Here is a 25,413-nt window from a genome sequence, read left to right as displayed (position 1 = left end):
ATAATGAAAAGTTATATACATTTTTATTAGACATTTTTATTCATATTTTATTGTGTGTCTTGCAGGGAGATTTACAGTAACAGCAGCAATATCCGAAAGAAGCACATATGAAAATAAAAAAAAGTGTGCGTGAGAAGGGAGAAAATAGACAATACAACACGCGGCGCAGAAGCAAAGTGGGCGTCGAAAAAAATTGACGCGTTTAACGAGGACGAGAATGGGCCGGCTCTGGCCAGCATGCCGTCGGATTAAGGAGAGGCGCTGGCTAGTCTAAGATTGGCATGTGCCAAAGTAACAGTAATAAATGGTTTTATAAAAAGAAAAAGAAAACTGTCGACCTGGATTATTTTTTATTTATTTCTTGTCTTTGTCGAGCGTAACGTTATAACTGGATCTTATCATAGAAAACGACGATACAAATTTAAGCCATAAATTTCCGCGAATACTACTAGAATAAAGATGATATTATGATGACTAATCTCCATTAATCTTTAATTTTGAATGTGTGAACAAATATTATAAATGTTAGTTTGTTGTACATGATCATAAAAATGATCTTTACAAAATGGCACAATAATTTCTGAGATAAAATAGGGTCAGTTTTACTTTTGTTCTCCACTTTCGATTCACCGAAAGGAAGTTCAAGGAGTTCATTTATATGGACGGTGTTTTCCTTGAACTGGCATCCAATTAAGCCCCACATCTCTTGCTTCTTACATATGAAATGCAAAATTGCCAAATACCAGCTTACTGTTTATATAATCGAAGAAGTATCACCGAGATGATTTTTACCTACATTAATAGAATACAAAACCGATTTCAAGAATGAACTATTTTCTAACTATTTCCTACGGAAGATAATTCGCTAGTCTCTCCTTACCCCCTTCCTTTTTTATATGATATTCACAAAGCTTCTTTGCACGGAATTCTTTAACGGTATATTATAGGTTGTTTATCATCAAATCTAAAGTCACCTAATTCATATGCAATTCCTGCTTTTTTTATTCAGAGTGTCCAATAGGACTCTTCACAGTATAATTAGTATCATTATAGAAAAAACACAGAATGACGAATGTAGATGAAAAATCAGACATGATGTAAAAATCAAGTAAGTGTTAAAATATATCTGATTCTAATAATACAGATTGTTGGTTAAAATACGACTGAAAAATGATCAGTGGACGAGTGTAACCTTTAATGTATTTATTTAACAACAAGCCGCTTTGATATGTAATATATTGATGTTGGCATTCTGTATATTTTCAGCCCTGATAATATTTTAGCTCTTTTGTTTAACTGCAAACTCGATCTCTCTGTATACACACACACACATATATATATATATATATATATATATATATATATATATGTAATGCAAGTCATATTTATGACACCATGCAAAACTGCTAAGTGGCCATACACAGAAAATTTTGGAAAATATTGTTAAATAGTCCAAATATGGCAATTTACACTACACAGAAATAGTTGACTTAGCAGTAACTGCCGACTCGTTTAATTGTAGGTCTCGTTTTATTTGTTTCTTGTTCCCCCGATAAAAAGAGGGTGGACTTGTAAATTCACCGTTGTCCGTTCGTCTGTTTTAGAAATTTTATCCCTAAATTATAATGTCTATGATTTGCGCTGGGACGTCGTCTCCAGATTTATTTTGATAGTTTTTTTTTATAAAATTTACTCTATTCCATCCTCTCGCGTGTTTGTTTGTGTTTTTCCTATAATAGTGAAACTAAACGAAAGCGAAGGCAGCTTCTCGGTTTTTCTGTCAGAGACGTCCAAAAAAACAATTAGCTTTGATCAGTGTAGGAGAACCCCCTCATATCAAACAATTGTTATTCATTTTGACATTCCCATTTTATGGGGAGCTGGTTTTCTCCCAACATCGTGGGGAAACAAACACCCAGACAAACCTGGGTACCACAGCTAGTAGTATATAAGTCAACGTTGTTATTTGCTGTTATTATTTGTAATTCGTTTGGATAGCATGTTAATTTCAATTGAAAAAAAAATTCTGTTTTGATATTTACCGAAAACGACAAAATATCTGCGCGTCAGGCCGGTCATGTCAAATGTCGTGTTCACATAAAGGATATCATTTACTTTAATACCATCTGCTGTCTGAAAAATATTTAAAAAATTATACAAAAACAGAAATTACATATGTCAGGCGTGATTTCATATTTAAAAAAATGTTCGACTTAAAAATTAATAGTCTTAAAGAAAAAAAAACATCAATTGCCAATTTCATAAAGATTTAACAGTGAACTGAAAACGATTATACCCGATAAAATAAGAAGCGTAATAGAATAACATTTTAAAAATTGCAACACAGATGAACATTTATAAATTAAATATTAATATAACCATAAATCAACGCAAACATCAATTCATCATCTTCAAATGCTTTACATGGAAATTAAAAAAATATGCAATAGGATCAGTTGTACAGATGGAAGAACAATGCTCCCAGAAGATAGGACCTGCCATTGCAGATCATCTCGTTCTTTTCATGAAAAGCCTGAGCATAACAAAGAAGACAATGTCGTGTGTAATACATTATAGCTTGACAAGAAATAGCTAAATTAATTTTCGTTTTTCTCACTGTTCTTCTATCAAAGTTTTTGTGATTTCCACTCTCTGCAAAATGTTATAAATATCCCGAATCATTAATTTGGAAAATGAAATCCTCAGATGATTCAAGGTAGCTACTTAGTTCCTGCTTTTATTGCAAATTTTAAGTTTCACAATATATATCGGATCTGCTAGAAACATTGACTTGGCTATGGTTATATATATATATATATATATATATATATATATATATATATATATATATATATATATGTGTGTGTGTGTGTGTGTGTGTGTGTGTATAAATATTGTGTGTGAGGGTGTAGATATGTGTGTGTATGCACTGGATAAGGCGATTTGTAGTACTTGATATATCGGAGGCCTTTCAAAAGGTCCGGCATCTAGGTTGTCATTGATGTACGTACATCCAAACAGAGAAATATTAATGCGAGTGTGCCTCAGGGGTCGATCATTGGGCTACTACTATTCTTGATATTCTTAACGCCACTCCTGATAATATTGCGTCCGCGTTGAGTATATTTACTTAGGATACAACGCTCGATTATATGCACGTGAATAGAACGGATGTTCACAGATCTAAAAAAAATGGAAGACTGCTTAGAAAACGACCGTCAGATCGTAGATGAATGAGGCCGTAAATGGACGGTAACATTTAATGCTAGTAAGACTGCCCATTAACAATAACAAAAACCCTCTCCAACTACCGATATCTATTATACCTTAGAATTCTTCCTACTCAGCTGAATATTCACAGGAAAACTGGAACAAATACATCCAGGACATTCCTTATATCGTGCTACAATACTACTCACATCTGAGAGTATCCTCTTAATCTACAAAACCACCATTCGCCCATGCATTGAGTATTGATGCCCCATCTGGGATGGTGTATCTTGATGCCACATCTGGGATAGTGCATCTAATAATAGTATCTCCCTATTGGATAGGGTTAAAAAAGATTCTTTAATCTAATACTCCCCAAAAATAGGGTTAAAAGAGATTCTTAAATCTAGTACGCACCAACCTATGCTCTATAACCATAAAGTTGCATCCCTTGTACGAGTATTATAATCACACATTTTGATGTCCCTAATGCCAGAACTTTATAATTTCTTCACTCGAATATATAGACTTTTGAATGATATTTCTGCTTCCCTGACTGCACTGCTATTCAACAATGTAAATCTTGGTAATCCTTCATAGGCATCATCCTAAATAGGTGCGAGTAGCGATACGCTTGTTAAGTAAAAATCGGAACATAGGCAGAAAATTTTCCGATTTCGATACCATACACCCAAAGTTCTAATATTTCTTATTCCATATTCCAGTTCCGATTAATAGTTCAAACAGTAATATATATATATATATATATATATATATATATATATATATATATATATATATATATATATATTCTAGAAGTGTAAGCCATGTTTGGTTTAAGAACAGTTTCAGATGATTCGTTATTCTAAAAAAGTTTTGAGAGGCGACTGGTTTGCAGTAGACAGAACAGTTTCAGATGATTCGTTATTGAGAGGTGACTTGTTTGCAGTAGACAGTTCCACAGAGCAAAATATTCTTACCGTGTCGAGACGGAAAAACATGTGAAATTGCTACAGAAAAAGTTTAATATTTATGGAGCAATTCTGGTTTCTGATTAGTTGGTAGCAGAACGTGAATTAATTCGATTCGTCAGTTCCTAGCAGCATCGTTTATAAATAGAATCGCCCGACTGTGTGGGATCATACCCCCATTATTTCGTCTGATGAGGATGTGTCTCCTAGCTGCTTCGGCTGCAGAGAGACAGGGTAGTAGTACTCGTCAATGATTCGTCACTTGACACTCAGCCCAACAGGTGAGGGGCCGGGAACCGGCCCAGTACCTGTTGGACTGAGGTACACCGCCTGGGTAATACCTAGGAGGTCCACCCTCCCAGGCCTTGCCACTGGGCTTTCCGGTGGGGCAAGTTTATTGCTTGCTGCCTGAGGCGCCCCGACCGAGGAATGCCGACGGGGTTACTCAGGCAATTTTTTAAATTGCAGGAGTGCCCCTCCTTTAGGGGAGCCTGCGAGGTTCCCACTTTCCGGCCTTGTGCCACATTTTGCTGATGTGGGCAGCAAATAAATATCTACCCCATTATACGTCCAAAATATTACAACATCCTCCCTATTTTTTTATAATGGGGAAGTCCCTTGTGTTCGTTCTGCTCAAAAATAAATATATATTTTTACATTTAATTATACATAACAAAACTTTGAAATCATTTTTATCTTAGAATTTTAGCATGTAAAATGACGCCATTTTTAATTGTGTTCAAATGTCAAAAAAGATATATGTGTAGAGAGAAAAGAAATAAAAGAAATTGAAGGTATTTTTACCTTAAAAAGGGGTGGGTATGTGAAAAAAGAAGCCATTTCTTAAATTTGATTATGCAGTTTTAAAAAAAAAAAAGAAAAGAAAAGAAAAAGGTATACATATAAATAAATATGCATAACAATAAACATACATGCACTATTTAAAGAGTTTTTTTGTTTTGTTTTTTAAGGAAAACAATGCAAAAAAGACATTTGAGATAGAAAACTAATGTGCACAAAAATAAAAGTCAATTGTAATTTCTGCGCACCTTAAAATAAGCATGCAAAAATTACTTTGTCGAAAAGGAAAATTACAAAGAGTTTTTTTTAATTTTTTTCAGCAAAAGTATTAGTTACGCATTAGTAGGTTAAAGTGTTAATACAAATAAAATGGATACAGTTTAACGTCTTGCCCAGGACTATTTTATTTTTGATATATAGAAATTTATATACATACAGGGCAGTGAAAGAAAAAAGATTATTCAGTCGAATCCCCAACAAGTTTTGAGAAAAAACGCTGTAACTTTATTCTTGTTGAGGGTTTCGTGAATACATCAGCGATATTTTGTTCTGATGACATGTAATTCAAAAAAATAGATTCCTTTTTCACCTCGTTTTTTATGAAATGGTATTTTATATCTATATGCTTAGATCTTTGGTTGATTATCGTGTTCTGTGCTAAGACTATACTGGCTTGATTATCACAATTATTATGGGGCTTTTAGTTAATTCTGGCTCTAAAATAGTCTTTAGGATATTTTTAAGGTAGAGTGCTTCCTGGATCGTGTATGTGATCGCAATAAATACTGCTTCACACGTAGAGAGAGATACAATCTGTTGCTTTTTGGATTTCTTTAAAATAATAGGCCCAATTTCTGAGAGTCTGAAACAATATCCAGATATACTCTTGCGATCTTTGTCGTTTCCCCAGTCTGAATCCGAAAAACCTTCTAATTTTAGGGGATTTCTTGATTTTCTAAATACTAACTTCTGTTCTTTAGTTCCTTTTAAATAACACAGGGCCTGTTTAGCTCTGTTTAAATCCTTCATTGTCGGTCGTGATAAATTTTGTGACAGTTTTGTTACTGTATAGCATATGACGCGCCTGGTTGCAGTCATTAAATATATAAGACTACCTATAATTTCCCGATAATGTTTGTCATTTATTGTTTCAGATTCTGTGTGTATATTTTTATTAATATCATTGTCGACCGGTATAGAGCGTTTCTTGAACTCTCACATTCAAAATATTAATAGTATTTTGTCGATGTATCTCGATTGAGTCATCGTAACAAGTCCTTTGCAGTGAGTGAATTCTATCCCCAGAAACTAGGATATTTTGTCAAGATCGGTCATTTTGAATCTTTTACTTAATTTGTTCTTAACATCGGTTAACATTATGTCACAATTTGATGCGATTAAAATACCATCGACCCACAAAACCAAAATCAGTAGTTTATCGTCTTTATGTTGGGTATATAAACAGGGGTCTACAGCGCATTGTCTAAATTGTTGTTTAATAATATAATCATGAAATACTGTATTCCAACACTGAGCATTTTGCTTTAGACCATATAATGACTTGTTGTCGCCACATGCTATTTTTATTTTTCATTATAAATCCCTCTTGAGGGGTAATATAAATTTCACAGTCTATTGGGGCATTCAAATAAGCATTTTTACGTCCATCTGATGGATGGTAAAGTCATATTGTGATGCGATTTGCAGTAAAATTCTGATTGTTGTTAGGTTTGTGGGCGGTGAAAACGTAGAAAAATATTCTTTACCGTAAATCTGAGAGTACCATTTAGCAACAAATCCAGCTTTGTACTGTTCTACACCTGATGCTGCAGTCTTTTTTGTAAAGACCCACCTTGTAGAAATAACGTGTTTATCTTTTGGGAGAGGCACTACCGTATAGGTATCATTTTCGGTTAAGGCATCTATTTTTTATTTCATGGCAATTTTCCATTCATCACAATGTTCTGAATTAATTGCTTCGTTAAAGCTTTTTGGTGCATTTTTCATTGAATAGTAATAGTCGATTTTATAATCTTTTATATTGTCGACCACAAAATATCGGGTCGCCTTCTATTTCTTTTGGGATATCTTGCGACTTCATCATCATCATCATCATCATCATCATCATCATCATCATCATCATCATCATCATGGACACTCTTGTCTCCGTCATTTTTATTGCCTTCGTTTGTTTTAAATATTTGAGGGAATATAATTTAATCTCCTTCATATGACGGGGTTTCGCCTGTAAAATTAAACGTGCCTGTGAATTTTACTCATCGGATTCTTTTTATTTTATTTTTTTTCTGAAAAAAATACTAAATTGGCTGGACTGTTTTTATCGTATCCAAGAAATATACCTCTGTCGGCTTTAATATTCAATTTACTCTTTTTATCTATATATGCGAAGCAAGTTGAACCAAATATATGCATTTTGCTTAAATTTGTTTTTTTTTTTTTATCACAGAAGGATTCATATGGAGTTTTAGATAGTGTTTTGTCAAAGCACCTGTTGGGTATATAGGCTGCCGCCATAAGTGCGTACGCCCAGAAGTTTTTGGGAGTTTGGATTCAATGAGTAGGCATTTTGTCATTTCAAAAAGTGTCCGCAACGCTCTTTCAGCAGTGCTGTTTTGGTGTGGCGATCTAGGAGCTGATTTCACATGCTTGATATGATGGTTAATTAGTAAAAGTTCAGTCTTTATTGGTGAATTCCGTACCTTTGTCAGAGCGAATACACCTTACTTCACCGTTGGGAGCCATGTCGGCTAGATATTTTTTAGTTGCTTGCAGGGTATCAGATTTGTTCTTTAAAAAGTAAACCATTATTAAACCTGAATGGTCATCTACGAAATTCAACACATATCTATAATGCTCTCTGGCCATCGGTTCCACGGGACCATTTAAGTTACAATGCACCATTAATGGTATTTTTTTTTGGCTTTCTTGTCTGGTATCTTGCTTTGATAGTTTGTCATTTTCCATTGCGTACAGACATCGCAGTTGAAGTTTTTTGATGTTTGTATTTTCATTCCATCAACTACAGTCGGAAACCTTTTGATATCAGGAATATTGCAGTGTCCAAGAATTTTATGCCATGCCTGTAGATCATGTTAGGCGCTTTTCGATGGGACTACGCTATTTAAATAATATAATCTTCCATTTTCTTTAATGTCGAATACAGTTCCATTCGGGTATACCAGTTTTGATTTATTGGGGCTAAAGTTTATATTTGCAGCTTGATTTGTGGCAGCTTGTACAGAAAATATATTTTGTTTAAATTTTGTGATTAGAAGAGCGTTTTCCAGAATACTGAAACACAGTTCACCTTTATTGTTCTTTAGCGAGATTTTAGCATTGCCTCTTTTCAAAACGTCAGCTAGTTCTACAAAATGATTTTGTGGCTTAAAGTTGGGGTCAAAATTGATAAAATCAGATTCCTTCGTAATCACATGTGCCGTGGCCCAACAGTCACCAAGAAAATTATCATTGTTTTTTGAAGCATTAAACGTACACGAAAATAAAAATGTATGTTCGCTAACAGTGCGCTCTACATTTCTAATGGAGTCGCCATTTTGAGTCCTGTATCTACATTGGAAACTCTTGTGATTAGGTCCTCCACAATTATAGCAAATAATTTTTGTACTTTTCTTAGGAGAAAAATTGTTTTTGACAAAGTTTTGCTTTTTATACCTGGCATGGGTATAATTAAATTTTGGTTTTTTTTTATGTGTGTATTTTCAAATTTTATGATATTTGTGGATTCGTTTTTTCTGTGATAATTTTTTCAGTTTCTTCGTAACTTCTGAGTGCTACCTTGAATTTGCTAAAAGTCATGGGGTTTTCTTTCTGGGTTATCACGGTGTTGAATGGCGTGAAATCACTCGGTAATCCCTTAAGGGCCATGGAAATTAACAGACTGTCACTTATAAATTCACCAGACATTTTTAAAGAATTTGCAGTCGTGTCGGCTCTTATAATATAATCAGTAATAGTTTCGGCCTCCATTCGTTTTAGAGAGGTCAGTTCAGTGTATAAAGAAATAATTTTGGGGGTTTCTTTTCGATAAATAATGCTCTCTCAATATCTTTAATGCTTTGCAACCATCGTCCAGGGCTTCTCTCATTACCAGTGATAGACTTCGGTCATCTAAACACTGTATTAATTCCGCAAAGACAGTTGCGTTCTTTTCAATGAAGTCGGTGTCATTTCTGTTTTCAGGTTGTGTTTGAAGTACTTTGTGTAGTTTTTGGATTCGGAGATATCCTAGAAATTTAACTTGCCACAATTCGAATTTTTATTCGGATCCATCGAAATAAAGACGCACGCTGGGCGCACAAACTCTAGAAGTGTAAGCCATGTTTAGTTTAAGAACAGTTTCAGATGGTTCGTTGTTTTAAACATATCTTGAGAGGTGACTGGTTTGCAGTAGACAGAACAGTTTCCGATGGTTCTTTGTTACACACAAGCCCTGAGAGGTTACTTGTTTGCAGTAGACAGTTCCACAGAGCAAAATATTCTTACCGTGTCGAGACGGGAAAAACATGCGAAATTGCTACAGAAAAGGTTTAATATTTATGGAGCAATTCTGGTTTCTGATTCGTTGGTAGCAGAACGTGAATTAATTGGATCCGTCAGTTCCTAGCAGCATCGTTTATAAATAGACTCGTCCAACTCTGTGGGATCATACCCCCATTATACGTCCAAAATATTGCAACATATATAAATATATTGATATATATATATATATATATATATGTATATATATATGTGTGTGTGTATATATATAATAATATTTCTCTAATATAGGAATACTAAAAACACCTCTTCAGACTGGCCTCTCTTACAGTTCCGTCCGTAGATAACCATGCCAAACCTCATTCAAAACATAAACGTACATTTGACTTTTACTTTGTCCTACTTTAATTAACATTAAAATCTTAATTTAAATATATATATATATATGCGAGTAGTAACCAAGGTACATTTTAAATGACTTTTCTAAAGAAACTTATGCTGATCTATATCAAATTTTCAACGTTAAGTGGTTTTATACTAGCAGGGTGTGTGTGTGTTTTGCGTAAATCAAAACAAAAGAATAATAAAAAAATCGTTGCTCGGGTGTTTGTTTAAAAAAAGTTTTGACAGGTAAGTAGTAAGAATCGAACCGAAAGCCTTGAGGCGCAGTTGGAAAATAATGAATTAAAAAAAAAAACGTGCAGCGTTTAACGGAAATATGTTTGAATTTATTCGAGTATTAACAATTGACAGGCGCCCGGATTTGACGACTTAATAAAGTCAACTTCCAGTGCGAGGCAATATCTTATTTACTGCGTGTCTGTTCGCTTCATTTTTATGGGAAAAGTCGAATCCACATGCAGCGATCGAAAAATGTTGAATATTTAACTTTCAAAGTCAAGCAAATTAAATACACAAGCAATCCCCGTCGTAGATATTATGATGTAGACGCAATATAAATAGTTTTAAGAAGGAGCGACCCGAGCAAGGAGGCCTCGGAAAAAAAACCTTTTGCGGACATACACGAAAACGCACACACACGCACCAAATAGCCAAATAGTTTGTTTGTACAAACTATTTGGCTTATATATATATATATATAGATGTATATCTAAAATTAAATATTATAACATCCACTCAAAACAAACTGTAATTAATACGAAAAACGGACTAATTTTCCAATGCAAACGTAAGTCAAATACAAATAAAAATACAAGAAATTGAAAATCACGAATTCTCTACTAAACACCTAAATGACATAACTCCCATATTAAAAACATCTAAGACATTAACCCTTAATTCCTCTTTTTCAATTTTATGTCTTATTCTTTTCACTATTAATCATTCAGTAGACATTCGTTCCCCTTTAATTGCTGTATTCAGATAATTTTCTAGATGTCGGAAAATAAGATTTATTTACAAAACTTTAATACTTCATAATCTTATGATTTATTTAAAATTATCCATATATTATAACTATATTATCATAATCACATTTAACTGATGGATTATTATTATTATTATTATTATTATTATTATTATTATTATTATTATCCATATATGTTATTTGTATTATTATTATTATTATTATTATTATTATTATTATTATTATTATTATTATTATTATTATTATTATTATTATTATCTATTTTACTGATAATTTAGTATTTAATATTATGGAAATTATATACAAATATAAATATTCTCGGTTATTAATGACAAGCTACCGGCGACAGTGGGGCATAAGCCCCAGCGTATTATAAAATGCAAATGGTATGATTCCTGATACACCCTATTCTTCAACGGAAGACGCGAGTGTGAATATCTTTCAAACAAGGATTATTTCGTCAGTGTATGTTTTACGCCATGAATGCATAAGAAAACGAAGAACAACAATCCCTGTCTTCAATGTTCCGTTACACATGGAGGTGAGCATCTTGGTGCATTTCCCTTTAAATTTGGTCGTTCGACATTTAACTAAAATCACTTTCCCTTTAAAGTGGGTGAAAAGAAACTCCCAATCATCGTTGCGAGCAGGCTGCTGCTTTGTTGGGCGGTAGGTTTTATAGGGCACATCACCATGGAGTGCCCGTTAATGAATTCTTAACAAAACCCGAAGACAAGAGTGGGGCAACATTTAGGAGTTTTCCTGTCGGTAATGGAAACCCACCCTCTTCCCCTATAACCTACTGAAGAAGACGCTCCAGAAGATCCTGATCGTGAGCCCTGGCAGATTGTACCCGACAAGAAAACCTCTGACCTCTTACTCTAGGAAAATGCGAGAGAAGGCCATATAAAAATGATCCGCGTAGGGACAAGTATGTTGAGGTTGTTAATTTACAATAGAAATTGGATGAATTGAGAACGGACACTTTTGTATACCCCAGCAACCTGCAACCACATTGAAGCAAAATGTAGTAGGCAAAAAAAAAAAAAAAAAAATCAAGAACACAGATAGGAAATAGTCATTATCGCCCACATCTAGAAGATAGGGATTTCTTGTCTGTAATAACCGTGGAAAAAGAAGAAGACAAACAAAAAACCGAAAGAAAAAAAACCTCTGATCTTGAGCGCGTGGTACAGTGGGGAAAGAGGTGGCTGGTTACCTTTAATGCATCTAAGACCAAGCTCCTATCTCTACATCATAAACGCTCTGATCCCCATCTGGCATCAATTGAAATGGATGGCTCTTGTCTAAAGGAGGTCCCAGGATTTGATAAGCTCCTGGGTTTGACCTTTACACCTGATCTTAAATGGAACACATACATCAAGTCTGTGGCCAAGGTCGCTGGGAAAATGGTGGGATATTTCTACCACTCCAGAAGATATCTCACTAATGATGCAATTCTCTATCTATATAAGAGCCAAGTACGTCCAAAGATGGAGTACTGCTGCCACATCTGGGAGAGGGCTGCAAAAAACAGCCTATCCTGCCTTGACGGAATACAAAATAGACTCCGTGGCTTGGTGGGGGATGCCCTTTTCTCTACCATGCAACCTCTTTCCCACAGAAGAGACGGAGCGAGCCTGTCATTGTTCTATTGTTATTTCAATTGCAGGTGCTCGTCTGAGCTCCATTCTCTGTCCCCCCTCGCCAATCTTACTCAAAAAACACCCGACTAGCTGAAACCACCGTCAATAATTTTCCCCACTCCCTATCTGTGCCTAAATCAAAACATAGATACCATGAACAAAGCTTCTTTCTTAGAACTGCACGCCTGTGGAACTCTGTTCCGCTTGCCTGTTTCCCTCCCGACTTCAACCTGGATGTCTTCAAGTCCAACACAAACAAATTCCTGATGACCCCCCCTAAGTAATGATACCTTACCAATTCTTCAATATTATTGCTACACTATCCCTTTGATTACTGTACACACAATAACCCTTATCCCTGAGTGACCATTGGGCCTTGATAAGTGGTGAACTCCATGTAAAAAACAAAAACAAAAAAAAAACTCGCTTCTCGCAGATACGTGGTTCGTCACAAAGTACAATCCAATCGCCAGAACCACGTAAACACAATCTGCAGGACACCGACTGACTGCTTTCCAGTGTCCGGGCTTTATAGCGGCCGGGAATTATGTATTTACTAATCGCGCGAGAGCAGACGCGATTCTACGATAATTGCATGGGGTAAACGCTAAGAAAAACCCATGGACGCCATCTTGAAACTCTCTCTTCCGCTCAGCTCGAAACACAACAGACGTATCCGAGGTAAGCTCTCTATTTCCCCCATGTCGGTTATTGCTAATTCTGCTACACTCCCCCCTGATCTCATGATCACAAACGGGGCAAGGGGGAAGTCGTCTTTGTCGGCTACTTCTTCAAAGAACCGGAGGCGGCACTTCCTCCTTGCCATCTTCCTCATTACCACCGTTATTGCCATCAGTCTGTTCCACAGGAGCAGTATCCGTCTTTGTTAGGTACTACGTTGTAAAGGCAAGACGGGTGGTCCCTCTTCCGCTTCTTCAGTATGTGTATTATATGGCTCAAAATACTATCTGTCGTCCTGCATCACACTCTCTGTCCTTTCAGAAGACATTGTACTGTCCGAGTCTTCCTCTTCCTCCGATGTAACAACATAATGGCGAGGTTGCAGATCTTTCACGTAGCGAGGCACACCGTCCACCAAAATCGATTGAGGCTTGATTACCTTGGTCATCTCACTTTTGCTGAACTCGTGGTACATCGCTTTTGCGTTCTTTGGACCCAGACGCGACTTGATAAGAGCTGTTCCTTGGACCTGGGGACGCAGTTGCAAGATTGGTCTCCTTTACCCGAATTTCGTATCGATAAATCCTGTTGGCAGGCGCAGTGAAGGGAGATGTGTCGTCTCTTGGTGTGATGTTATACCAGTAGGCAGCCTCCTGTATGGGACAGCGCATTCTATCCGCTATTCCTTTCACTGTATGGTGACATCGCTCCGCTATGCCATTCCCGGCTGGAGGTTATGCACAAAGGAATCGCAAGTGAACTCCCCATTTATATGCAAATGCTTGGAATGCGTTGCTGCAGAAAGCTGTGTCATTATCTAAAAAGATTTTATGCGGCGAGCCACGCTCGGGGAACAATGCCTCACACTGATGAATCACGTTTGCCGAGTCCTGCCTTGCCAATTTCCTCCAAATGGAAAAACGCGATGGACCACAGTCTGTTGGAGTTAAAAAAATGGAAGGTGCCATAATGCGTGATGTCCATTCCTATTCTCTGTCAATTCTCGTTAACTTCCAGCTTTCCGTTTTCCCACCTGACTGGCGCTGGGTCAATGGACTGAAATTCCTCACATTTCCGTATGACCGTTTTAACGGTTGCTTTTGTCGTGGTTGGGCAACAAAGTAGGTAGTGCGTCGCACCTCGGATGTCAACTACCTTTGTGAATAGCAGTGATTTGACTCTCGTCCAGCCTGTATGAACCGCGCCTATCATCGGGTCAAGCTTGTTTTTCTTTTTCATTGCCTCAAACCACCGCTGTGGTACTCGTGTCACTCAGACAGCGATGTTTCGTGCTGATGGAACCAGCGTCACGTCCAAGGTCAGCCCGTACTATATTAGAATCTCCATAAGAGTGCTTAGTCGCCTTCTAATAAGCATCTTGCTTGCTGCTTTGGTGCGTACTCGCCTCTTTCCAGTTAGCGTGTCGGAGACCCAATGGTATACGCAGACAGAATATGTCTTTATATGTAGCACCTTGCTCTGCCACTGAAGAGACAAATTGATGCCTTTCAATACGGCATCCACTTCGGCTAAGTTGTTATGTTAAGAGTTATCTTCAGGTCGCAGCCAACATGAATCTTCCAACACAGTTTCACGCATTTCCAAGGCTGCACCTATTGGTAGGGAGCTAGCATCGACCCATACAATCAGCTCTTGACGTCCACACACAAATTACCCCGGGCCGGATTGTTCTGGTGCGCAGATTCTAAGGTTTCGAATATCATACGATGCAGTACGGCGTCCGTTGCTTCATCCTCTCAGCCATTCGTTACCGAACTTACTCTCCTTCTTAGTATCCACAAGCCACACGAAGCTAACCGCACACCGGAACGTGCCCGACAAGTCGACCATCGTCGCGTAACAATGCTGGGAGCTTCTGGAATTGCATTTCCTCGCTTCCACCGCAGTTCACTGCATTCCATCCTGACCGCCAATCCCAACACCGTGCACCGTCCTTCAACCGCTCTGGGTTTTTGCACTCCAACCCGAAGTGCGCTAGGTGTTCTCTTACACGGGTCGCGGGCACGACGTCTTCATTGACAAAAATCTCATAAATGTAAGCAAATGCTGTGCGGCTTACAACTTCTTCCTGAGATAATACTTCGCTGACAATTGCTCTCATTATCAGGGGAGCCACATTCAAACAAAAGCCCAGACGGGTCAGACAGTATTTTTCCCGTCGACTTCCACAGTCTTCAATGGCCAGAGTGTATAATTGACCCGGATTTGTAGGTATGCTCTCCTAAAATCCAGTAGGGACATGTTAGCACCTTTTTGTCTTCGTTCGAGCAGTTTAGCCGCACGAACATCTACGTTGGCCTTAAACGCGTCTACGTAATGGTAGTCCATCACCAGGCGCACTTTGGCTTTGTTCTGCTGTATCACAGCCATCAGAGGAATTAAACCTTTGGGGTTCCCAATTTATCCTCTGGGCACGGCACGAGCCACCCATTATCTATCCAGGTGCGGAGCTCCTACGTGTATTCTTCACGAATTTCTTCCGGCACTGGGTATTCTGACACTCGATTTCGGGGGGCACTGGGTATTCTGACACTCGATTTCGGTGGGGGGGTGTCCTCAGACCACTTCCACGATGCAGTCCACATTCGGTTTTGATAGTCAAAAGTGGCGGTGAAATCCGGTTCATTAATAGAAATGGCTGCGCATTTAATATTTTTCCTTCCGCCCAGCCGCACTGATCCTGTAGGCTTGACAACGACACCTCCCAGAGCTTTTATGGCATCGATCCCTAGAAGTAAGTCAAACCCCAGCGGTTTGCCAACACATCGATTCTGGCAGACCCATTTTCATCAGAGGATACAGAAACCGCTTCAACACCGCAGTACGCATGGGACATTCCTCCAATCGTTTTGACATTCGCGTCGTTTTTCTCCAAGACCGGCACCGGTCTGCATGCAAAATCGTCCTAGAGCATCCTGTATCAATAAGCGCCAAACATTGCGTTCCGTCATGCATGTTTATCACCGGGAGCGTCGTGTTCGCATCTTGGTGGGGAAGGAAACTGGCGCTTATGCGTCCTCCCCTTGCTCGTTTCTCCAGCAATTCCGAGCCCAGTGCCCACTGTCACCGCAACGGTAACACCGAGTTCCGCGTTGTCGTCAGTTCTTTGCAAGGTGGCCTTTAACATTGCATTTGAAACAGGTCAAAATTACAGGAATATTCTGGGCCCTGTTGTAGTTAGGTGAGTGTGTGGCCGCAAGAACATCATGATGTTGTTCCCCAGTCGTCGTCAAAATACTCGCTCTCGACATTAGCTCCCCCACGTCAGGGCTTTGATGTTCGGCACCTGTTTAAGAGCAATTGAGATGGCGTCAGGAAACCCGGCGACGAAAGTCAATTTTGCGAGTCTCTTTAAGCTATCTCGTGTGAATCCAGCCAATCCAACCAACTGCCTGATTTTGTTGGCGTAAACATCCACACGTTCGCCAGCCCATCTAACCATAGTTATTTTTCTGTATGCTGCAAACGCTTCGTCGGTAAATGCCTCCTTTAATCGGGCCTCAATTTGGTCTATTTTTTATCGTCCTCCTCCATTTCCATGTAGAGGGCCAGTGCATCGCCTTCCAGATATAAAAGTAGCAGACTCGCTGCATCATCCACCTGCTGAAGTTGTGCGACAAGACTCAATTTTTTCAGTCACGCTACAACGCCTTCTTCGCTAGAGAACGGCTTGATAATATCGCTTCTTATCCGCAGCTTCGCCATAGTCGCGCCGGAATAGCTTGAAGCAAAATGTAGTAGGTAAAAAAAAAATCAGAGACACAGATAGGAAATAGTCAGTATCGCCCACATCTAAAAGTGGAGAAAGAAGAAGAAGAAGAAGAAGAAGAAGAAGAAGACAAAAATAAGAGAAAGAAAATAACTCGCTTCTCGCAGACACGTGGTTCGTCACAAAGAACAATCCAATCGCCAGAACCACGTACACACCAACTGGCTGCTTTCCAGTGTCCTGTCTTTATAGCAGCCGGGAATTATGTACTTGCATAATCATGCGAGAGCAGACGCGATTCTACGTTAATTGCATGGGGTAAACGCTAATAAAAACCCATGGACGCCATCTTGTAACTCTCCCTTTCGCTCAGCCCGAATCTACAACAGACATATCCGAGCTAAGCTCTCTATTTTCCCTCATTTCGGTTATTGCTAATTCTGCTACACAATATTTTCCCGAAAAGTCCATAAACCCCTGCGAAACGATCGAAATCCAAGTATTGCACCCAGTCCTCTATAAAGCCTGAACTCCGTTCACCTATAAGGGTTATGACTTCTCCTTTCACGGCACTTATACCTCAGAAGCAAGCCAAATAAATCCTCCTTAGTCTTGTCAAAAAATAAAATTATCCCCTTCACTATTCCGGACATTTCCGTAACTCTTTTAATTACTACCCATAAACCCCCCGCTAAGTCCCTGTCCCTTGCTCACACCTCTTGTAATATTGAAAAACCTGTCTATTCCCAGAAAACAGTGCGTGCCACTCTCTCGAAATTAAAAAGAAAAGGATATTTACCTTTCCATAAAGACCTTTTTTCGGTCAGCGACCCGCAAATTAACAGCGTGGATTACTATAAAACGCTGACCTGATGGATTGAATTGATTTCAGGGAGCTGGCTGAAATACCAGTAGAAGATCCTTACTATCTCCCGAATGTGAAACGGTTATTAACCGTCACCCGGAAAAGAGAAGAGATAAACGAGGTGGGTAACGATAAAGAAGGCAAATCCAGCCTTTCAACTTTCAACTCTCCTCCTTATTTTCAAGGACTGATGTAAGAAATTTAAGAAAATCTTCTGTAAGGCAGGTTCCCGTATAGATGCACCTCTTTCTGTATAGGATGGCAAAACTAACCTATCCTTTACACATCGGTGGTATCTCCTGTGACGGGCCCATCGATACGCAGATGGCCACCTATTCGCTCGGGGGAGGCATAAGCACACTGGCGACATAAATGTTTGTTTCTTGATCCCAATTCTATTAATATATCAGAAGCTTGCAAGTATAAATATGCGAGGGCTGAGGGCTGAGGGTTGAGGGATGACTAGCGCAAATTTCAACTTAACAGAGATCTGCAGCACCTCAGGGTGGATTTCTGTTGTGTTCAAGAAACTCATCAAAATCCAGGTGACCATTTGAGTGCGTTGCCTCGGATCTATGACGCTTCCTAAGCCTACTTTAATTCTCGCGTAAGAGATGTTTATAGGCTAGTGAAAAGATCCTTGAGTTTGTCGTGTGACCTGTTGCTCATAGATCCGGAATGAAGACTGTGCGTTCTGGATGTTATCATAAAATATAAGCCTTTTCATCGGTGTTTATGCAGAGAATAATCATGATGAGCTTGCAGATTTCTTTCGTCGGATTTAGTGGGACACTGGAACCCGGTCCTGCATTAAGATTTAGATCGCTTGGGGCTAAAATCGAGAGGCACTAACAAGGATCTAGATGCATATTACTTTCGCTAGTTTCTTGATAAATTTGATCTTATTGAAAAGTTCCGAAATAAAAACCGCGCTGAATATATATAGACCAGTCTTACGATCTCGATAGTGTGGACCATCGGTACTTGGAGGCCGTTTTATCAGCGGCGGGTTTTGGCGCTCAGTTTTGCTCGTGAGATCACCTACTTTGATGCTGATCCTGGGGTGGTGGTAGAAGTGAATGGAAGGAGATCGAACCCCTTTAGTTTGTTGCTAGTTGGTTGATGTGCAGAAATCTTTCGTTAAAGAGGATAGCACATATATTCAATTCCCCCAATCCAGTTGAATACACTGCTCAATTGCAGCAAGACATGATTAGAATTTGAGAATTTTGGGTTCTAAAAACAAACGTCAGCGTTTCTCAAATTTATGTCTTTAGTTTAGTTAGGGTTTCATTTTTAGACACTTCAAGTTCATAACAGCTAGTGTGCGAGATATATTTAGGTCCCATTTTTCCGACTCTAACTCGGTAACAGATCACGGGATTTGCTAGATATGCGGGTTCCATTGTAATAAAGAGATCGCACCTTTTTGACTGGTACATTTTATACTTACACCTTTTCCTTTATTTTCATTGCTTATTCAATTATTTTTCTTCTTTCCCTCCTTTCTCATATTGTATAAATGAGTGGAGATGGACGTATGCGGTATTGTGTTGAGAGTAGAGTAAAAGCATAATCTAGCTTAGGCAGCATTAGTTAGTCGTGACCGCCCTTTTACACATTCCCCAATTTTTATTGACCTTATGCCAGCTTTTTCCTTAGCAATCTTCTTATTTTTATTGAAAATAAAGTAAGATTTATTTTTCGTTTCAAGTAAGAATTTTTATAGAGTAATTACTCATCTGAAAGTCTTCTGAAATTTAACATGTCTTCCAATTCAAGTGGGAGAATTTACTTCTATGGATCTGAATTGTTAGGATAATTACGAATCCAAAAGTTACAGCAGGTAATTCAGGGTAACCTGACAACAGAAATGACTCTGAGTTTATTGAAAAAATGCAACTGTCTTTGTGGAATTAATATAATACTTAGATGACTAATGATCTTGTTTTTCAACAATAACGAATTTGTTGACTTGTTTATAAGTATTACATACAGAAGTATTAATTATATATATATATTTTTCAATAATAACGGATTTGTTGTCTTTTAATGGCTGCAAAGCATTGACCATATTAAGAGAGTATTATTTCCCAAACGGAAACTCCAAATTAGTCTCTTTATATACTGAACTGATATCTGTATACCATATAAAAGCATAGACGGTTACAGATTCTATTATAAGGGCCAACATAACAGCTAATTGTTAATTATTAATCTTTATGTTCCTTAAATTGTTACTAAGTTATTTTAAGCCGTTTACTACCGTGATAACGCATAAACAAACATCCAAGAAATTTACTGATCACAGGAAAAAATAATGTAATTTAAACATGCTCACTTAAAAACAGGCAAATATATTATACCTTTAACTTGAATAAAAGGACGAAAAGGCAGAATATTTTTTTGCTAAAATTGTGGGAGAACAATCAGAAGAGTTTGCAATGTAGATGCAAGGATTGCAAAGGGGATTCAATTAAAAATGTTAAGAGCTCCGTTAGCGAATATACATTTTTATTTTCATTTATGTTTGAGGCTTCCATAAACAGTAACAACTTTCTTGTTGATTGTGGTACAACGGCACATGGGATTACGAATGAATCGGATTTAATTATTATTCTCCGAACTTTAACCCTCAGAGTCACTTTATAGACCTGGCCAATGACAGACGAATAAACGATATCGTTTCCAAGAGAGGCGATACTAAAATCTCGCTAAGGAACAATGAATGTTCATTTTGTTTACGTATTCTTGAAAACGCTTTTCTAATCCTGAAATTTTAACAAAATATATTTTTGTGCAAGCTGCCACTAAACAAGGTGCAAATATAAACTTTAGGCCTAATAAGTCAAAACTATGTACCCGAATGAAACAGTATTCAGCATAAAAAAATCGGTAGACTATATGATTTAAACAGCGAAGTCCTATCAAACACATCCTGCTATGATTTACGGATATGGAATAAACCTATTGGACACTGCAACATCCCGATATCAAAGAGTTGCCGAATGTGGCTGAAGGAATGAAAATAAAAATTTCAAAGAATTTGACAAACTCCGACATTTGTACACAAGGAAAATAGCAACATAACAAAAGAGAATGCCAAACTATGGACAGTAAAAACCTCGGATATGCATTTCATTTTGCAGGCGGTTATTCCGGTTTAATTATGGTATGTTTATTAAAGGTCACATCTGATACTTGTTTAGCTACTAAAAATAATTAGCTAACATTTGCGATGCAGTGAAGTATATTCGCCTTGACAATGGTACAGCATTTTCTAATAAAGGCTGTGAACTTCTATTAATTTTACCATAATATCAAACATATAAAACTTGGCCACCAAATGTAAGCAGAGTGCATGTATTTGGTTCAACTTGCTTCGCATTTATAGATAGGAATAAATTAATATTAAAATGCATTTATAGATAGGAAAAAGTTAATATTAAAACGGCTGCATTATATTCTTTAGGTACGACAAAAAGTATTTTTCTCAGAGAAAAACAAAAGAAAGGAATCTAATGTGTAAAATATACAAACACGTTTAATTGCAGAGACGAAAATCCATCATAATTAGAGGATGAATTAATATTTCCTTAAAAAATAAAAAAAAAACAAGAGCAAATAGCGCGAATAAAGTCGCCCTTTACGAAGACCAGATAATCAATAAATATGACAACGATTATGCTGAAATCGAAGTCGAAAATTAATCAAAACACTATACCAAAAAAAAAAAAAAAAATACAAGACGACCCGATATATTTTTGTGGTCGATAATTTAGAAGATTATCAAATCGACGGTTGCTATTCTAGGACAATACGCCAAAATCCTTAGACGAAGGAATTAATTCAGAACATTGTAAGCAATTGAAAATAATAATGAAAAATGATATAGATCCTTTAATAAAAATCAATATCTATTAGGTAATATGTCTCCCAGGAGATAAGCCTGTCATTTCTTCAACAGTACAAGGATAGATTTGTTGCTAAATGATACCCTCAGATTTAGGGTATAGGATATATTTCAACGTTTTCATCGACTACAAACCTTATGACAATAATAATTTTTTTAAAAATCGCATCGTAATCTAACCTTAACATCCATTAAATGGACGTAAAATTAAAGCCCATGTTATTCAATTATCTTTTCTCTAATCCGAAACATGTTTCCTATTATTTCCTGTCAAATGAATTGAAAGTCCAAACACATACACATTTGATCCGCTGAGCGGGTTTTAACCCATAACTAAATTATTTCAGTAACAGTCTGTCTGGTTCACAATGAATCAACTTTTCCTTACTTCCGTTTAATATTTGAAATTATTTTAGTCCATCATTGCAAATTTTTCGGTGGTCTTATACTAGTTGCTACGATTCCAATGGAAAATAAAACTTTAATGCTAATCCTAATAATTCTTTTCGAATAATAAATACGTGTAAATGACAATTTACGGGCTTTTATGACAAGCTCTATTTCTTATTTTGGTTTCTTGAACTTTTTATTTGGTCCGTATTTCTATATACATATACACCTTTTTAGCTTTTTGCTTGTAAACTTGATTTTTCTTACCTGATTATATATATATATATATATATATATATATATATATATATATATATATATATATACTTTACAACTAACAGTTGTCAATTTACAATTATCCTCTGTTGACATGGTGTTACATTAGCGTAATAGTGAAAGCGTCCTATCATGTCGAAATATACTTTTCTCACAATTTTAGTTCCTTCACAAACGACGAGAGAAAATATTTACCTTGAATACTTCTTTGACTCTCATTTTGTATGGACCGGTATTGTTTTGAACTGGCTTGAGTCTCACTTTAAGAACTGAAATATAACGAACATTTATTTTAATTCATAAACATCCATTATTTATGTGGTTATCATTTTCACCTTATTATTCGTGCTGTGGCGTCGTCTCTCATAATTTACGGCTAGAACACACAACAACTCCCAGCCTCCAACGCATTATACTCACCACATCTGCCCTTACCATGACTATAAGAACACTGATTAATAATAATAAGGCGTTTTACTTTATGGAAAATCAAGAAGACCTCGACAGCTACGAATCGTCTTATTACCAACCTCATTATTAATAATAGTTTGTCTTTTCATATACGAATAATGTCGTTAGTGTTTTATTGCGACATATCAACATTTTCCAAGATATTTCATGTTGAGTCCCTTCATTTTGATAAGGAATAGATGCTCGAATTCATGTACATCTTCAACTATTTGCACATAATGTTTATGTTGGTTAGGTTGTTCCGGTAGACATCATACCAATGCTTTCCGGGTAATCACAGTTATTTTAGAAAATGTTTTTATTCTCTAAGTTAATATTTTAAATTTGATTTGTTTTGTTTTTTTTTACTGCATAGGAACACATTTTGTCATTTTGGTAACATTTTTTTAATAATGTGTTGTTTTTTTTCTACGGCATATGGAACTTAAGTGGTCGATATACTGCTTTTGCATTAGATGTTAACCGTGAGCGATAGAAAGAAAAACCGATAATTATATGAAAGCTTCTGATTTCTGCCCATCAACAAATACTCTTATGAACCTATCAGGGAGGAACCATTTAATAATTGAGGCGTGTTTGCTTTTTGATTTCGTAGAATAAAATTGTAATTTTTTTTTTAGTTGTAGCTCATGATTGAGATTTTATAGAGAAAGTAAAAAAACAAACAATTTTGTACATTTAGTCCATATTCAGTTAGGAGTCTAATATCAGAAGATATCTCAGTGAAAAATTTAAATAATCAATTTGAAAAGTTAAAAGCATTAAGGAAAATACGTTCACACATCATTTGAAACGAACATTTAATATCTAATAAATTAAAGCGTGTTTTACTTTTCTACTAAATTCTTTTAACTCAGGTTTTATCCCCTGCAATCATAAAATTCTCTGTTAAATTCAGCACGTGTGACATGGTGTCTAGAGCTATGGCAACAACATATTCTTTTCTTTGTTTTAATTCGCAGGTATATATCCATTTACATCTTATATCTTTTTATGCACAATGGTGTGTTTCTCGGTTTACGAATTGTGTCTGTGTCGGATATATAATCGAGAGTCAAAACAATGAAAATAATTGGCTGTTGTTATAGAACTATAAATGACTCATTTATAACATCGATGTTTTTATTAATTGTTTTCATTCGTTGATTTAGCTGAATTTATATTTTTATCCATTATATTTGATATTTAAATTTCAACAAAAATGTTTTAAAATTATATATAAATATGATTTGTTCTTTACCTATCTTCGAAATTGGTATTTCTCTTCCTGCCGAAAAAAGTTTTCTCAAAGCACAAGCTTTGAAAAAAAATGAACCCTTATGCTATATACACCCACATAACCTTCAGATGAAGTTTGAAAAAAACAAACGTACTTACCTTTTAGAATTGATAAGTAATTGTGTTTGCATACTTACTAATCGGTCATTCACAGTAATAATGCCGCTCTGGACCCTGAAAATACGACTCATTCTAATATCAAGAATTGTCAAATAATTCTAGCAAACACTATGTGTTAATATATATTCACTTTTCAATAATTGTTGCTCGATTTAGCTGAATTTATATTATCAGTATTTTCTTGGCATTGTAAAAGACACTATTGCCGTAAAAATATCTGATCTGGAGACAGAAGTTAAGCCACAAAGTGGTTGAACTCCGATGTTATAACAATAATAACGAAAATATAAATTCTCGTGAAGCTAACAAAACGAATTTAGGTTTTTAAAATTAAGCTTCCTTATGTTTTAATTCTTACCATCATTATTTGTGCAGTAATTAAACTGATAATGTCGCCGTATACACTCTCCACTTAAAATTCCAAATGAGGCAATTTCTAGTATTAGAAATACCAAAATAATCCTCGCAAACATTATGTCGATAATATGTTTTCTTTTCGATAATCGGGATTCTAATTATACTGATTATTATTATGAATAACAATGTGGCTTACGAATAAAAAAGAGATGTTTTCTCGATAGGGAAACACTAAACACAGTTCGATTCTGTTTCTACTTTCTTTGGTTTTTATACGCAACAATTAAGAAGAAGAGGTAAACTGTGAAAATTATATTAAATTAAACGGAGATGAATTTTTAATTTCTATTTTATACATGCGAAACACGATTCTTTTTGATATTTGAATTTCAATAAATTATTAATGCCGAAGTGCCAACGCTTTTTATTGGCAATTATTTCATATTTCTATTATAATTTAATTATTGATAAACTGTTTTTGTTTTTTATTAAAACCGTTGTTTGAATTTTAATACAACAAATTATAATATTCAGAAATATTTTTTTCTTTAATGTTCAAATGTTCTCTAGGTTATACTTACAAAAGAGTTCTTTAGGTACCAATATTAGATTATTCCCTTATAAAGCGTATTTGTTGGAAGTACTTACTTGGCTATTTTTTATTTTCTTTGCATTACATTTATTTAAAAATTTCATACAAAAGAGACATTTATTATAGAAATTATAGAAGAAACAACATAAATAAGGATAAATGATCTATAAATAAAATAATAAATATTAGAATTATATAATATATATT

At 36.3% G+C, this 25,413-nt stretch overlaps 1 protein-coding gene across 1 annotated transcript in view; it reads right to left on the bottom strand.

Moving 5' to 3' along the window:
- Window positions 1-24,899, bottom strand: part of LOC145256538 (uncharacterized) — a 32,710-nt gene extending 7,811 nt beyond the window's left edge. Inside the window, exons 1-3 of the mRNA XM_080115572.1 lie at window positions 24,616-24,899; window positions 22,584-22,657; window positions 2,043-2,133 (exon numbers count right to left, since the gene is read on the bottom strand). Coding sequence (XP_079971698.1) covers window positions 2,043-2,133; window positions 22,584-22,657; window positions 24,616-24,730 — 280 coding nt within the window. The 5' untranslated portion in view covers window positions 24,731-24,899. The remainder of the gene's footprint in view (window positions 1-2,042; window positions 2,134-22,583; window positions 22,658-24,615) is intronic.
- Between the last annotated feature and the right edge of the window lie 514 nt (window positions 24,900-25,413).

This window comes from Euprymna scolopes, chromosome 32, assembly GCF_053919585.1.
Source record: "Euprymna scolopes isolate OS-2025 chromosome 32, ASM5391958v1, whole genome shotgun sequence".
NCBI lineage: Eukaryota > Metazoa > Mollusca > Cephalopoda > Sepiida > Sepiolidae > Euprymna > Euprymna scolopes.
This window is presented reverse-complemented; position numbering and strand designations above follow the sequence as displayed.